This window comes from Motacilla alba, chromosome 4 (assembly GCF_015832195.1).
Source record: "Motacilla alba alba isolate MOTALB_02 chromosome 4, Motacilla_alba_V1.0_pri, whole genome shotgun sequence".
Classification (NCBI taxonomy): domain Eukaryota; kingdom Metazoa; phylum Chordata; class Aves; order Passeriformes; family Motacillidae; genus Motacilla; species Motacilla alba.
Window position 1 is genome coordinate 2,631,218 of NC_052019.1, and position 15,892 is coordinate 2,647,109.

The 15,892-nt window shown below is 63.3% G+C and overlaps 3 protein-coding genes across 3 annotated transcripts; 2 read left to right on the top strand and 1 right to left on the bottom strand.

Annotated features, from left to right (window-relative positions):
- Window positions 1–570: 570 nt before the first annotated feature.
- On the top strand, window positions 571–2,670 carry LOC119700701 (vasotocin-neurophysin VT-like). Its single transcript, XM_038136213.1, has 3 exons — window positions 571–718; window positions 1,559–1,760; window positions 2,398–2,670. Exons 1-3 carry the CDS (start codon window positions 599–601, stop codon window positions 2,577–2,579), a joined length of 504 nt encoding a protein of 167 aa, XP_037992141.1. The 5' UTR covers window positions 571–598; the 3' UTR covers window positions 2,580–2,670.
- Window positions 2,671–5,854: 3,184 nt separating this feature from the next.
- Window positions 5,855–7,347, top strand: LOC119700385 (neurophysin 1). Its single transcript, XM_038135469.1, has 3 exons — window positions 5,855–6,008; window positions 6,087–6,288; window positions 7,174–7,347. The coding sequence occupies exons 1-3, from the start codon at window positions 5,889–5,891 to the stop codon at window positions 7,221–7,223; spliced, it is 372 nt and encodes a 123-aa protein (XP_037991397.1). The 5' UTR covers window positions 5,855–5,888; the 3' UTR covers window positions 7,224–7,347.
- A 331-nt stretch (window positions 7,348–7,678) lies between these two features.
- On the bottom strand, window positions 7,679–12,006 carry MRPS26 (mitochondrial ribosomal protein S26). The gene is made up of 4 exons (XM_038135468.1): window positions 11,723–12,006; window positions 9,704–9,838; window positions 8,561–8,684; window positions 7,679–8,310 (listed from the first exon to the last, which is right to left on the bottom strand). The coding sequence occupies exons 1-4, from the start codon at window positions 11,974–11,976 to the stop codon at window positions 8,179–8,181; spliced, it is 645 nt and encodes a 214-aa protein (XP_037991396.1). The 5' UTR covers window positions 11,977–12,006; the 3' UTR covers window positions 7,679–8,178.
- Window positions 12,007–15,892: the final 3,886 nt, after the last annotated feature.

The window sequence follows — 15,892 nt, forward strand, 5'->3', positions numbered from 1 at the left end:
CAATCCCAAATCAGGATCCTCCAAATAAACAACCCTCTCTAAAGCAGCACCTTCCAAACCCTTATCCCTCCCCAAATTAGCATTGCTCCCAGAGCAGCATCCCTCTGAAACCAGCACCTCTCCCAAAATCCACATCCATCCCAAACCAGCATCACCCCCAAACCAGCACCCTTCCCAAAATCTGCGTCTTTCCCAAAACCACATCTCCTGCATGAACATCTGTCCCCAAATCCACATCCCTCCCCAGACCGCATCTTCCAAACCTCCATCCCTCCCCAAGCCAGCACCTTCTGAAGGAGCTCCTCTCCCTGAATCCTCCCCCAGCCCATCCCAATCCTTCCCAAGCCCGTCGCAGGGCCGGCCCGTGCCCCCTGGAGCAGCCAAGGGTGGGATTCACCAGCCCCGAGCGCTGCTGCACTGAATCATCTCAATTACAGATTTTGCTTGGATGCGATTTGGGAAAACAACAAAAAAACCCAACCCATCCCTCTTCTTCCTCCTCCTCCTCCCCTGGGAAGGGGTGATGGCAGCATAAATAGCAGCTCTCTCAGCACGGGGCCAGACGCAGCTGGAGCAGCTTCCCCGGGCACCCTGCACCATGGCAGAGCCTTCGCTGCCCCTCTCCTTCCTCTGCCTCCTCGCCCTGTCCTCCGCCTGCTACATCCAGAACTGCCCGCGGGGCGGGAAGCGGGCGCTGGCCGACACAGCTCTGCGACAGGTACGGCTTGGGGACACGGTGGCTCCGGGGGTGCTCCCCGTCACCTCCGGGCACCGCTGGCTCCGTGGCATTGTGCCACCCACCCGGGAGCCGTGGGGTTTTGGGGTGGCGGGGGGACACGCGATGGGGCAGTGGCACAGGAGTGACAGCTCCAAGGCGCTGTTGGCACCTGGAGAAGAGGCTCCGGCTTGGCCACGGCAGAGCGTCCTGCTGGGCTGGGGGGCAGCGGGACAGGACAGAGCACGGAGAGGGGACAGGGAGGTCGTGGGGACACCCCAAAGCGGGGACGCCCCAAAGCGGCGACACCCCAAAGCAGGGACATAAGGTCACCATTGCTGGTGGCAGCGTGGCACCTCCAGGAGCTGGAAGGGGAGCTGCTGGTGGCAGCGTGGCACCTCCAGGAGCTGGAAGGGGAGCTGCTGGTGGCAGCGTGGCACCGCCAGGAGCTGGAAGGGGAGCTGCTGGTGGCAGTGTGGCACCTCCAGGAGCTGGAAGGGGAGCTGCTGGTGGCAGCGTGGCACCTCCAGGAGCTGGAAGGGGAGCTGCTGGTGGCAGCGTGGCACCTCCAGGAGCTGGAAGGGGAGCTGCTGGTGGCAGCGTGGCACCTCCAGGAGCTGGTGGGGAGCTGCTGGTGGCAGCGTGGCACCTCCAGGAGCTGGTGGGGAGCTGCTGGTGGCAGCGGGGCACCTCCAGGAGCTGGTGGGGAGCTGCTGGTGGCAGTGTGACACCTCCAGGAGCTGGAAGGGGAGCTGGTGGGGAGCTCCAGGGGGGGTTTCTAACACAAGGGGGTGCAGAAGGGTGGTTTTGGGGTGCGGGCACTGAGGCAGCTCCTTCCCGCAGTGCATGCCCTGCGGTCCCGGCAACAGAGGGAACTGCTTCGGGCCCGGCATCTGCTGCGGCTCGGAGCTCGGCTGCTACCTGGGCACGGCGGAGACGCGGCGCTGCGCCCAGGAGGATTTGCTGCCCTCGCCCTGCCAGCCCGCCGGGCAGCCCTGCGGAGCCGGGGGCCGCTGCGCCGCGCCCGGCATCTGCTGCAGCGCCGGTAAGCAGCGGGGCACGGGCACCGAGGGTGGGTGGGCAGCACGGAGGGATGGCGAGGGGGGAGAGAGGTCCGCAGGTAAAGCTTAGCCGGTGGTGGGGTTTAGTTTCAGGGAGGGGGAAGTGAGGTGGGGAGTGGAAGCGGTGTCGGCGGAGTTCGGAGATCGTTTGGGGGTGGTTGGGTTAAGCTGGCTGTAAGGAAGGAATTGTCCCCTGGGAGGGTGGGGAGGGCCTGGCACAGGGTGCCCAGAGAAGCTGTGGCTGCCCCTGGCTCCCTGGAAGTGTCCAAGGCCAGGTTGGACAGCGCTGGGAGCCACCTGGGCTAGTGGAAGATGTCCCTACCCATGACAGAGGGTGGGACAAGGTGTTCTTTGAAGGTCCCTTCCAACCCAAACCATTCTGACTCTAAAGGATTGGGCTCGCAGCTCCTTCCTGACCCACCACGAGCTTTTCCTGGCCAGCACGGCCTCTTTGATGTACCAGAAATTCCAGCCCCGCTCCCCGCTTAGCGGGAGAGACAAAACAGGAGCACGAACTGTGCTGATCCCCCAGGCTGCCACCAACCCCTTCCCCAGCCGAAAACAACCCCCTGATGATCCCAAATAACCCGTGCCACGGCCGCGTTTTGCTCCCTGCGGCAGAGACGTGCGCCATGGACACCGGCTGCCTGGACGAGGGCAGCGAGGGCGCTCAGGAGGCGGCGGAGGAGAAGAACCTGACGGTGCTGGATGGCTCGGCCGGAGATCTGCTCCTCAAGCTCATGCACTTGGCAAACCGGCAGCAGCAGCAGCAGCAGCAGCAGGGCAAGCACCCCCTGCTCTGAGCCAGGGCGTGGGGAGTCCCCCCATCCCTGACAGACCCCCCCAGCTCGGCTCTGTACATACCAGACCCAATAAAAGCCCTCGTGCACTGTGCTGGCCTCGTCCCGGGCACTTGGGGGTGGCTCGTGGGGGCTCCAGGGGACCTGGCTGGGGCTCAGGATGGGGGTGCTGGAGGGTCTTCTGTCCCCAAGTCCCCACAGAGTGCAGGCGGTTCGGCTGGGCTGGGGGCAGGATTTGGATCTGTCCTTTTAGCTCCCGGGGGAAGGAGCTCAGGCAGAGCTGGAATTTGGGATCTGGCCATGGAGTCCCACCCAGCAGCACCCCAGCTCCAGGACTCTGGGAACAGCCGGGATGTGCCACTGTCACATTACCTCGTGGCCAAGCCCCTCTCCGGGGCAGGTTTGGGGCCTCGCTGCCTTCAGCAATCAGCGCAGCATCTACTAAAAATGATAAAAAGTAAGGAAAAGCTTTTTCCTTGGGAAAAGCACCCCAAATCCCTCAAGAGCAGAGAGGTTTGGGCTCCCAGCTCCAAAGACTCCTTCCAGGGCTGGTCTCATTTTTCCCCATCCCCTCTGGACACTGACAGGGAGGATCAGTCCCCATTATCCCACAGTCACCCCCAGAATTTGGGGAATCCCAACCCTCTCCCGGCTCTCTTACCCTGCGGGGTCCTTGCTCCGAGGTCTCTCCGGGCTGGGACTGGCCACGGCACAGGGGACAGCTCGTCCTTTTATACTGTCCCTGAGGGAGGTGGCACCTCCGGGGAGGTGGAGCTCCCTGACACCGGCGGGATCCATCCTGCCCGCGGCAGCTCCCTGCAGCCCCCAGGGGATGCAGGATTGATGCAGGATTGATGCAGGACTGGTCCAGGACTGATGCAGGATTGATGCAGCACTGGTCCAGGATTGATGCAGGACTGGTCCAGGATTGATGCAGGATTGATACAGGACCTGCTTCCCACAGCCAGCATCTGATCCCAGCCCTGGGGAAAGGGGGGCGACACCAAATCACCCCAAAATCATTGGGAAAGGGGTGACACCAGCATGGATGAGGGACTCCAAGCTGGGATGAGGGAATTGGGCTTTCAGCCCAGCTCTAGCACTCGGGTTTTCCAAGATGCAGGGTGTGAACCCCCAACATTCCTGCAGCACCGGGAATGTGTGGCTGAGCAGGGAATGCTCCGTCTGATGAACACCTCAAAATCAGGCAAAAATCGAGTCCCCAAAAAGCACCAGGGGCTGATAACTGGGTTTTCCCCCACTTGTCTACCCGAGACACGTCCTGCAGGGGTCTGGGCACCCCTGGAGGAGCCACAGGGGCTCTGGGATGACAATTCCCTCCCTCCACCCTGTGCTGCAGCCCGAGCTGAGCTGCTGGGACAGCACACAGCGGGTGCTGAGCCCCATTTCCAAGCCATTACCATGGATCCCAGCGCCCGCCTTGTCCCCAGGGACTGGGACTGACCCGGGGTGGGTGACAGGGACCCGGCTGCCCTCGTGCCAGCCTCGCTAAGTGGTGGATTTTGAAGCAAGCCAGAGGACAGGAAAAGGTCACGGCCGTCCGGCTCTGGGCTGCCTAATTCCCAATTAAGCCAGAGCAGGGTAATGATCTCAGCGGACGTCAAGGTTTGTCCTCGGCAAGGAAATTTATTCAAGCTGGGAAGCTCCTAATTGGGATAAGGAAGGCAAGGGGCCGGGGTGAGCAGGACCTTGGGTGGTTGCGTCAGCCTCCGGCCTCATCCTCAGTGCTGCTTCTCAGGGAGGAAGAGGAGGGGCGGCTCTGTCTGCTGCTGATGTGGCTCAGGACATCACACTGAATCCCTATGAGCAGCTCCAAGGAGCAGCAGTGGGGAAATTTGGAGTTTCAGGCCTTTGCCCGGGAGGTTTGGTATTGTCAGGCAGCTTTGGAGCTGTTGGATGAAGGTGGGTGGGGATGGGCTGGGTGTCACTGTTGTCCCAGAGAGGGATGAGCCCAGTGCTGAGCATCCCCCAAAGGCCAGGCACGGGTGGGTGGACAGGGCCAACAAGGACACTCCCATGGCTGATCCCAGACGATTTGGGGCTGCTTCCTCCCACCCAAAGGGATTGGAAGCCGGGGGAAGCACACACTCTTCTCACCTCCAGCTCCTGGGTGGACACATCCCACCTCCAGCCTTCCTTCATCCCTACCCTCTCCATGCCAGAGGGGGTCCCAACAGGACACACCAAAGCTCAGCAGCCCAAAGCGGCTGCCAGAGAAGGGCCCCAAGCCCCAGGCTCCATCCACAACCTCCACACATCCCTCCAGCTCCATCCACACCTCCACACATCCATCCAGCTCCATCCACACCTCCACGTGTCCCTCCAGCTCCATCCACAACCTCCACACATCCCTCCAGCTCCATCCACAACCTCCACACCTTCATACAGCTCCATCCACAACCTCCACACGTTCCTCCAGCTCCATCCACAACCTCCACGCGTCCCTCCAGCTCCATCCACAACCTCCACGTATTCCTCCAGCTCCATCCACAACCTCCACGCGTTCATCCAGCTCCATCCACAACCTCCACATGTCCATCCAGCTCCATCCACAACCTCCACGCGTTCCTCCAGCTCCATCCACAACCTCCACGCGTTCCTCCAGCTCCATCCACAACCTCCACGCGTTCATCCAGCTCCATCCACAACCTCCACATGTCCATCCAGCTCCATCCACAACCTCCACGCGTTCCTCCAGCTCCATCCACAACCTCCACATGTCCATCCAGCTCCATCCACAACCTCCACGCGTTCCTCCAGCTCCATCCACAACCTCCACATGTTGCTCCAGCTCCATCCACAACCTCCACGCGTTCCTCCAGCTCCATCCACAACCTCCACATGTCCATCCAGCTCCATCCACAACCTCCACGCGTTCCTCCAGCTCCATCCACAACCTCCACATGTTGCTCCAGCTCCATCCACAACCTCCACGCATTCCTCCAGCTCCATCCGCAACCTCCACGCGTTCCTCCAGCTCCATCCGCAATCTCTACACCTTCATCCAGCTCCATCCACAACCTCCACACGTTCCTCCAGCTCCATCCACAACCTCCACACGTCCCTGCTGCTGCCAGACTCATCACAGAGGAGAAAACCAGCACCTTGTCCTTGACCTCACGTCCTCGACCTCCTGCTATTAGCCGAGCCCTTGCTGTGGGCAGCAATGCCTTGTGGTTTTTAAGAAGCACGGGTGACGCCGGTGCCAGAATCCCTAAGCAGGAGCCAGGACTATAAATACAGGGCCAGCTGTTGGGATGAGCAGCCAAAAATCCCCCCTGTCCTGCCACGATGTCCTGCAAGGCTCTGGCCCTCTGCCTCCTGGGGCTCCTGACTCTCTCCTCCGCTTGCTACATCCAGAACTGCCCCATCGGGGGCAAACGCGCTGTGCTGGACATGGATATCAGGAAGGTAGGTCCTGGAAGCTCAGGGCACTCCCAGCTCCATCCTTCCCTTCTCCCAACCTTCTTACCCCCCGTTCCCGAGCAGTGCCTGCCCTGCGGTCCCCGGAACAAGGGCCACTGCTTCGGGCCCAACATCTGCTGCGGGGAGGAGCTGGGCTGCTACATCGGCACCTCGGAGACGCTGCGCTGCCAGGAGGAAAACTTCCTGCCCACGCCCTGCGAGTCGGGCCGCAAACCGTGCGGCTCCGGAGGGAGCTGCGCCGCTCCCGGCATCTGCTGCAGCAGCGGTGAGGCGGCACGGCATCCCGGGATTCCCGTGCTGAGCCCTCGCACGGCCGGCAGGGGATCCAGGGTTCTTGGAACAGTGGGAGAGGGGAGGATGCCCAAGGGATTGTCTTTGTCCCGTCCGTGTGTCCATCCATCGCCCCGACAGCCAGAGCGGGCTCCATGATCTATCCAGAGCCCAGGGAAGGGATGAGACCGGGAGGGTTTGGGCTGGAGGGACGCAGACAGCAAATTCTGGGGGCTGAGCAAGTGCAGGAGTCACGTCCCCTGCTGCTCTCATCAGTTTTTCCTCAAAATCCCACCCTCCTCCCTAAATTGAACTGCCAGGGATCCTGCTGTGAACCTGCGGGCTGTTTTGGGGATGTCTGGGAGCTGTTTTGGAAGTCCCTGCAGGCTGTTTTCGGGGTCCCTGGGGGCTGTTTTGGGGAGTCCTTGAGGGCTGTTTTTAGAGGTCCCTGGGGGCTGTTTTGGGGATCTCTGGGGGCTGGTTCAGAGGGTTCCTGGGGGCTGTTTTGGGGAGTCCTTGAGGGCTGTTTGTGGGGGTTCCTGGGGGCTGTTTCAGAGACCGCTAGGAGCTGTTTTGGAAGTCCCTGGGGGCTGTTTTGGGGATCTCTGCAAGCTGTTTTTGGGGGTTCCCAGGGGCTGTTTTGGGGATCTCTGCGAGCTGTTTTTGGGGGGTTCCCAGGGGCTGTTTCAAGGATCTCTGGGAGCTGTTTTGGGGAGTCCTTGAGGGCTGTTTTGGGGGGTTTCTGGGAACTGTTTCAGGAGCTCGTTCATCAGGTCCCTGGGGGCTGTTTCAGGGATCTCTGGGGCCCGTTTTGGGGGTTCCCTGGGGTCTGGTGAGTGCTGCCTGGTTTCACACCACACTCCCCCCTCTCTCCCCTCAGAGGGCTGTGGCACTGACTCATCCTGTGACCAGGAGCTGCTGTTTGTGTAGCCACCCAGGAGAGAACGCGCAGGATCCCGCATCCATCGCTGTGCCAGCCCCAGCCCGGGCTGTGACTCAGACTGAAGCGATGAGCTTAATTAGAAATAAAACTTGGACAGAAAAACAGCCCAGACACAAGTCTGCGGGTTTTGTGTGCTTGCCTGGTTGAGGTGCAGGCTCGGGAGAAGAAGACGCTTTTAGGGAAAAGTGGAGGTAAAAAGTGAGGGTTTCAGGTCAATGAACTGAGGGAGGGAGGGAGGGAGAGGGAGCTGCAGACCACGGCTGAACCACAGCAAACTCCAGGCTCAACACTGGGCAGCCCAAAACCAGAAGTTTTAGGACAAAGCTGAGAGCCTGCAAGACCCCAACAACCCAGAACACCCAAAGTCATTACAATTTGATCTATACCTTCAGTGGTGATGAATAAATTAAGCCTGAAGGGGGGAATAAGGAGACACCAGAAATCCTGGATCATTCAGACACATTTTCTTATTCAGCCACACCAAGGGATGTGCAAAGGGGGGTTTGAAGTGTGAAATCAGGATTACAATTAATTCCTTCCCCCAACAAGATAAAAAGGGAAGGTCAGTGTTTCGTACAAATTCATTCAGCCCTCCTTTGCCTTTGGAAGCATCCAGAGGAGTTGACAGCGAGGAGCCGAGCCAGGCTCTTCCTCAGGACTGCTCCTGCTCCTCCCCACATGCTGTGTGTGAAGGCAGCAGGGATCCAAACACGTGGGAGGTGGGATCACAGGCACAGCAACAGGGCTGAGCCAGGCTGCCGGAGCCTCCAAGTTTCCCCTCACCCCCTTTCCCACAGGCGTTAACCCTTCGGAGGCAGCACAGCCAGACCCGGGGCCCTTCTCCACCACTTCTGTGGCCAATTTCTACATTCCAAGGAAGGATCTGTGTTTTCCAGGGGGGCTCTGGACGCAGGACAGGCCGGGAGCCCCGTGGCAGGGCTGCTATGACAGCACCGTGCGCTTGACGATCCGCCCGTCCTTGTCGATGGCGAAGTTGTAGTTCCGGGGGTTGTCCAGGCACTCCTGGATCCGAGCCTCCAGGTTCTCGGGGGTGATGAAGTTTTTGGCTTCCTCCTGAAGCAAAGGACAAGGATTGTCCCCCTCAGGATTGTCCCACCCTGTTCCCAGAGCTCCGGCTCAAGCTCTCTCCCATCCACACGCTGTCAACACCCCTGGGAGGTGCTGACGCTTGTGTTCCCAGCTGCCAGCTGAAAAATCCGTGGAAAACAAGCTCACAGCTTCCACATGGCTCCCTGGGAAATTCTGGGAATTCTGGCAGGGAATTCTGGCAGCCTGCTTGCCAGGAGGCACCAGCTGCTCTTACCTGCAGCTGGAGAACCTCCTTCTCCTTCTCCTCCAGGAAAGCCTCCATTTTCCTGGCCTGTTTCTCTGCAATCTCTAACTTCCTCCTCTTCTGCTCCTCCTCTTCTTTCCTGAGTCTCTCCTCTCTGCCAGACAGAAAGGAAAATGTGATGGATGAGGTGACACATCCACCCCCAGGACAGCAGGAGGCTGCCCAGAGCACCTGGACTTGGCCCTCAGCAGCAAAAGGCACAGGAACCACGAGAGCTGCAGAGGCAGATTCATTAAAAAAGGTCAGGATTTCCCAGAATCACAGAATCCATTAGGGTGGAAAAGGCTGTGTCCTCTTGTCCTCTGCTCCCAGGCTGCCAGGAAGCAGATCCTGACCCATCCTGGCTGCACCCTCCTGTCAGGGAGCTGTGGAGAGTGACAAGGTCTCCCTTGAGCCTCCTTCTGCCCCCCAGCTGCTCCTACAGGGGTCTGGAGCTGTGTTCCAGCCCCTTCCCCAGCTTTGCTGCCTTTCCCTGGACACACTCCAGCATCTCCACGTCCTTCCTAAACTGGGGGGCCCAGAGCTGGACACAGCACTCGAGGTGCTGCCCAAGCAGTGCTGAGCACAGGGGAAGAATCCCTTCCCTGCTCCTGCTGGCCACACCATTCCTGATCCAGGCCAGGAGCCAGCCTGGCCCCCTGGGCACGCTGCTGGCTCGTGCCCAGCCTGCTGTCCATCAGTCCCCACAGGTCCTCTCTGCCTGGCTGCTCTCCAGCCCCTCTGTCCCCAGCCTGCAGCGCTGCAGGGGTTGTTGTGGCCATTGCTGATCCTCATCTCCTTGGACTCGGCCCCTGGATCCACCTGTGCAGGTCCCTGTGCAGAGCCCTCCTGCCCTGCAGCACACCCACGCTCACGCCCAGCTCGGTGTCACTGCAAATCTGCTGCTGCCACGCACATCACCAGCAAAGACATCAAACGGAGCTGAGCCCTGACCCCTGGGGACACCTCTGGTGGCTGGGAGTGACCACTCCCCGCCGGGCCCGGCCCTGAACCAGTTCCTAACTCAGGAGTGACCCTGCCCAAGGTTCTCTGTGAACGCCAGCCCAGTCCTGCCCGAGCAGAAGGCAGCGCAGGCGGGGCAGTGTCCCCTGGCCCTGCAGGGGCCGTGCTGACCTGCGTGCCCTCTGCCGGGCGTTCTCCTCCTCGTTCCAGGCCATCAGGCGCCGGTGCTCCTCCAGCTCCTCCAGCGAGTCCTCGGCCAGGCGCTCCTCCCGCTTCCTCTGCAGCACCTCGGCCCTGAACTCCGCCCTGCAGCGGGAGGGGAGGGCCCTGAGCTCCTCCTGCCCGGGGCTGGGAGCACAGCGGCTCCTGCCCAGACTGCCCGGCAGCAGAGCCAGCCCAAGCACCCTGCCCCACAGCGCTCCCAGACCCACTACCCTGCCCCACAGCGCTCCCAGTCCCACCACCCTGCCCCACAGCGCTCCCAGTCCCACCACCCTGCCCCACAGCGCTCCCAGTCCCACCACCCTGCCCCTCTCCTGCCCCACAGCATTCCCAGTCCCATGATCCCCACTCTTCCCTGCCCCACAGCATTCCCAGTCCCACCACCCTGCCCCTCCCCTGCCCCACAGCGCTCCCAGATCCATGATCCCCACTCTTCCCTGCCCCACAGCGTTCCCAGTCCCATGATCCCCACTCTTCCCTGCCCCACAGCGTTCCCAGTCCCATGATCCCCACTCTTCCCTGCCCCCAGCATTCCCAGTCCCACCATCCCCACTCTTCCCTGCCCCCAGTGCTCCCAGTCCCACCATCCCCACTCTTCCCTGCCCCTATCAGTCCAAACCCCACCACTCTTTCCCACCCCCAGTGTCCCAGATCTCCCCGCTCCTGTCACAAAGTGCCCCACACCCGCCCCTCCTCTGCCCCACAGCCCCTCACAGCGGCCCCAAATGGCCACAGGCCTGACCCTCCCCAGCCTCACAGCCCCATTTCCAGCCTCCCACCCCACAGCCAGCCCCACAACCCTCTCTCGTTCCGCATCAGCCCTCCCAGCACTTCATTCATCCTCCAGCTCCATCCCCAGAGCCGCAGCCACCCCCAACCTTCCCCTGCCCCACGGCAGCCTCACAGCCCCTGTCCCCAGCCAGCCCTGTACCCAGGCCAGCCAGCCCCCAGAAACCCCACAGCCACCCCTGCCCCACACCCAGCCCTTCAACCTTCCCCTGCCCCATAACCAGTCCCTTTCCCAAACCCATAAGCACCCCCAGTCCCACAACCACCCCCAGCCCTCCTCGGCCCCATAACCAGTCCCGATCTTCCCCTGCCCCACAGCCTGTCCCTTACCCAAACCCACAAGCACCCTCAGCCCCATGACCAGCCCCACAACCACCCCCAGCCCTCTGCTGCCCCATAACCAGTCCCTTTCCCAACCCCACAACCACCCCCAGCCCCATAACCAGTCCCGACCTTCCCCTGCCCCACAGCCTGTCCCTTACCCAAACCCACAACCACCCCAGCCCTCCCCTGCCCCACAGCCTGTCCCTTTCCCAAACCCACAACCACCCCCAGCCCTCCTCAGCCCCACAACCACCCCCAGCCCTCTCCTGCCCCATAACCACTCCCAGCCTTCTCCTGCCCCATAACCAGCCCCTTTCCCAACCCCACAACCACCCCCAGCCCCATAACCGGTCCCGATCTTCCCCTGCCCCATAGCCTGTCCCTTACCCAAACCTACAACCACCCCCACCCCTGCCCAGCCCCATAACCACCCACAGCCAGTCTCTAACCCAAACCCACAACCCACAACCACCCTCAGCCCCATAACCAGCCCCGACCTTCCCCTGCCCCACAGCCAGTCCCTCAAACAGCCCCACAACCACCCCCAGCCCTCTCCTGCCCCATAACCAGTCCCTTTCCCAACCCCACAACCACCCTCAGCCTTGCCCTGCCCCACAGCCAGTCTCTAACCCAAACCTACAACCCACAACCACCCTCAGCCCCATAACCAGCCCCGACCTTCCCCTGCCCCACAGCCAGTCCCTCAAACAGCCCCACAGCCAGCCCCAGAGCAGCCCATGTCCGCCCTTCCCCTGCCCCACAGCCGCCCCTGCCTCCAGCCCCCCAGAGGCGCCCATCTCCACGGGCACAGCCCAACCCTGACGTGCCCCAGAGCCCCATGCCCAGCCCCGGTACCGGAGGGCGCTGAGCACCAGCCGGTGCTGCCGGTACCGCTCCAGCACCACCAGCAGCTCCTCGGGGTCCACGGGCGGCGGCAGCTTCACGCGGCCCGCCTTGGACTTGGCGGGGGGGTCGTGCCGGGTCTTGCGGCCCCGCGCCGGCACGGCCCGCGGGCCCCAGGCGGGGCAGAGCCCCGGGAAGGGGCCGGGGCCCAGCGCGGCCGGGAGCGGGACGGGCCCCGGGCGGCAGCGCCTCAGCGCCCGCAGCATGGCGGCGCCGGGAGTGACGGCACGGCGCGGGGAGTGACGTCACAGCCCGCGCGCGCGGCGCCGCGGGAAGGGAGGGGAGCGGGGTGTGATGGGAAATGGAGTTCGGGAGTCGTGAGGGACACGGACACCCGTGGGACAGGGACAGCCGGGGGACACGGACACCGGACACCGGCTGGAACAGGGACATGCTACTCGGGACGGGGACAGCCCAGGGACACGGACACCCGTGGGACAGGGACAGCCAGGGGACACGGACACCGGACACCGGCTGGAACAGGGACATGCTACTCGGGACGGGGACAGCCCAGGGACACGGACACCCGTGGGACAGGGACAGCCAGGGGACAGGGACACCGGACACCGGCTGGAACAGGGACATGCTACTCGGGACGGGGACAGCCCAGGGACACGGACACCCGTGGGACAGGGACAGCCAGGGGACACGGACATCCGTGGGACATATGGACACCGGCAGGGATAGGGACACTCTGCGCAGGATAGGGACAGCCAGGGGACACGCACAATCGTGGGGAAGCGACACCCGTGGGACACACGGACATCCGTGGGACAGGGACATCGGCGGGGATAGGGACAACCTACACGGGACAGGGACAGCCAGGGGACACGGACACCGGCGGGGACAGGGACACCCGTGGGACACGGGCACCCGTGGGACAGGGACACCCTACACGGGACAGGGACTTCCGTGGGACACGGGCACCCGTGGGATACACGGACACCCTACACGGGACAGGGACTTCCGTGGGACACGGGCACCCGTGGGATACACGGACACCGGCGGGAATAGGGACACCCTACACGGGACAGGGACACCGGCGGGGACAGGGACACCCGTGGGACACACGGACACCTGTGGGACAGGGACACCCTACACGGGACAGGGACACCCGTGTGACACGGCACCTGCGGGACAGGGACACCGCCACGGGACACGGCACCCCAAAATGGGACAGCCGCCCCCACGGGACACGAATTCCCCACCCAAGGATCCCAAGGGAGGCGACACCTCCCACCCACGGGACACGGCATCCCTCTGGGGACACAGCCCCCGCCCCAAGCCACCCGGGACCCCGAGGGACACCAGTGTCCCCATGGCACACATGCCACCCCCCCCAGCATCCCGCCCCCACGCGAGCCCCTCCATCACCATCGCTGCGCACAAATCCCCCCAGCCCCTTTATTCCCACGGGAGGGTCCCGGCTCGCTCCTGGGGGGTCGCGGGCTCCGGTCAGGGGCGCAGCAGGGGCAGCTGTGGGAGAGGGGAGGGGGCATCGGTCAGTCCCGGTTCCGGGGACCCCCAGGATGGATCAATCCCGGTCCCGGGGACCCCCAGGATGGGTCAGACTCGGTCCTGGGGACCCCCAGGATGGGTCAGACCCGGTCCCGGGGACCCCCAGGATGCGTCAGACTCGGTCCCGGGGACCACCAGGATGGATCAGTCCTGGTCCTGGGGATCCCCAGGATGGATCAGACTCGGTCCCGGGGACCCCAAGGATGGATCAGTCCCGGTCCCGGGGACCCCCAGGATGGGTCAGTCCCGGTCCCGGGGACCCCCAGGATGGGTCAGACTCGGTCCCGGGGACCCCAGGATGGATCAGTCCCGGTCCCGGGGTCCCCCAGGATGGATCAGTCCTGGTCCTGGGGATCCCCAGGATGGATCAGACTCGGTCCCGGGGACCACCAGGATGGATCAGTCCTGGTCCTGGGGATCCCCAGGATGGATCAGACTCGGTCCCGGGGACCCCAAGGATGGATCAGTCCCGGTCCTGGAGACCCCCAGGATGGGTCAGTCCCGGTCCCGGGGACCCCCAGGATGGATCAGACTCGGTCCCGGGGACCCCCAGGATGGGTCAGTCCCGGTCCCGGGGACCCCCAGGATGGATCAGACTCGGTCCCGGGGACCCCCAGGATGGGTCAGACTCGGTCCTGGGGACCCCCAGGATGGATGAGTCCCGGTCCCGGGAACCCCCAGGATGGGTCAGTCCCGGTCCCGGGGACCCCCAGGATGGGTCAGACCCGGTCCCGGGGATCCCAAGGATGGATCAGTCCCGGGGACCCCCAGGATGGATCAGTCCTGGTCCCGGGGACCCCCAGGATGGATCAGTCCTGGTCCCGGGGACCCCAGGATGGGTCAGTCCCGGTCCTGGGGACCCCAAGGATGGGTCAGTCCCAGTCCCGGGAACCCCCAGCATCAGTCAGTCCCGGTCCTGGAGACCCCCAGGATGGTCAGTCCTGGTCCCGGGGACCCCAAGGATGGATCAGTCCCGGGGACCCCCAGCATCGGTCAGTCCTGGTCCCGAGGACCCCCCCCCCCCCGCCCCCGGACCCCTAGGATCGGTTAATCCCGGTCCCAGGGACGCCAAGGATGGGTCAGTCCCGGTCCCGGGGACCCCCCCAGGACCCCCCAGCCCCGTTCCCGCTCACCGGCAGCGGCTCCTCCCGCCGGGGGGGACACGGGAGGGGACGGCAGCGCCAGAGAGGGGACGGGACCTGCGGGAGGGGGGAAAAAAAAGGGGGAAAAGCAGCCGGGATGGGGGGATCACCCCGCGGGTGGGGGGAATTCCAGGGTGGATAAAGTGTGGGGGATTCGGGGAGGAAGGAGAATGGGTGGGGAAGATAAACACGGGGAAAGGGGATGATCTGGGGGGGGGATCACTCAGGAAAGGGGATAAACTGGGGGGGTTATAGCCCTTGGGGGGGATAAACCAGGATAATTTAGGGAGGGGGATAATCTGCAGGGCTTTATAGCCCGTGGGGGTGAAAAATCCGGATAACTCAGGGAGGGGGGATAACCTGGGGAGAATTGTAGCCCGTGGGGGTGATAAACCCCCATAATTTAAGGAGAGCGATAACCTGGGGGGGTTATAGCCCGTGGGGGTGATAAATCTGAATAATTCAGGGAGGGGTTTATAACCCGTGGGGGTGATAAACCCGGAGTGGGGTTTAACCTGGGTCGGGGATAAATCCAAGGACTGAGCGGGGAGATAATCGCGGGACGGGGACATGATTGCGAGGGGATAGAACCCAGGGAGGATGATTCGGGGCAGGGTAACTCGGGCGGGGATAATCCAGAGGGATTACAACCCAGGGAGGATGATTTGGAGCAGGGACACTCGGGCGGGGATAATCCAGAGGGATTATAACCCAGGGAGGATGATTCGGGGCAGGGTAACTCGGGCAGGGATAATCCAGAGGGATTGTAACCCAGGGAGGATGATTTGGGGCAGGGTAACTCGGGCGGGGATAATACAGAGGGAATATAACCCCAGCAGCAGGGTCGGGGGACACAGCCGGGGTGGGCATCACCCGGGGAGGGAAGGGGATGGCCCGGAGGGGGGTGACCCGCGGGGGACACCCTACCTGGAGGGTGGTGGGGGTCCGGAGGTCCCGCTTGCCCCCCGGGTACCAGCCGTGGGACCAGTGCTGGCCGCGGGCGCGGGGCAGGGAGCAGCTCAGCAGCAGCAGCGCCAGCAGCAGCAGCGACCCGCGGGGTGCCATGGCCGGGGGGCTGCGGGGACACAGGTGGCCCTGTCCCACCGGCATCCGCTCCGGGGACACCCCCCCGGGGGGCTGCGGGAGGACTGAGCACCCGTGGGTGCTGCCTGCGGTGGGTTGGGTTCAGTGGAAGGCCAGGGGTTGAGTGGGGGGATGGAGATGCAGAGGGGGTGAGCACCCATGGGTGGGTTTGGGATGCAGATCCAGAGGGGATGAGCACCCCTGGGTGGGTTTGGGACGCAGATCCAGAGGGGATGAGCACCCATGGGTGGGTTTGGGACGCAGATCCAGAGGGGATGAGCACCCGTGGGTGGGTTTGGGATGCAGATCCAGAGGGGATGAGCACCCGTGGGTGGTCTGGGATGGGTTTGGGATGCAGATCCAGAGGGGATGAGCACCC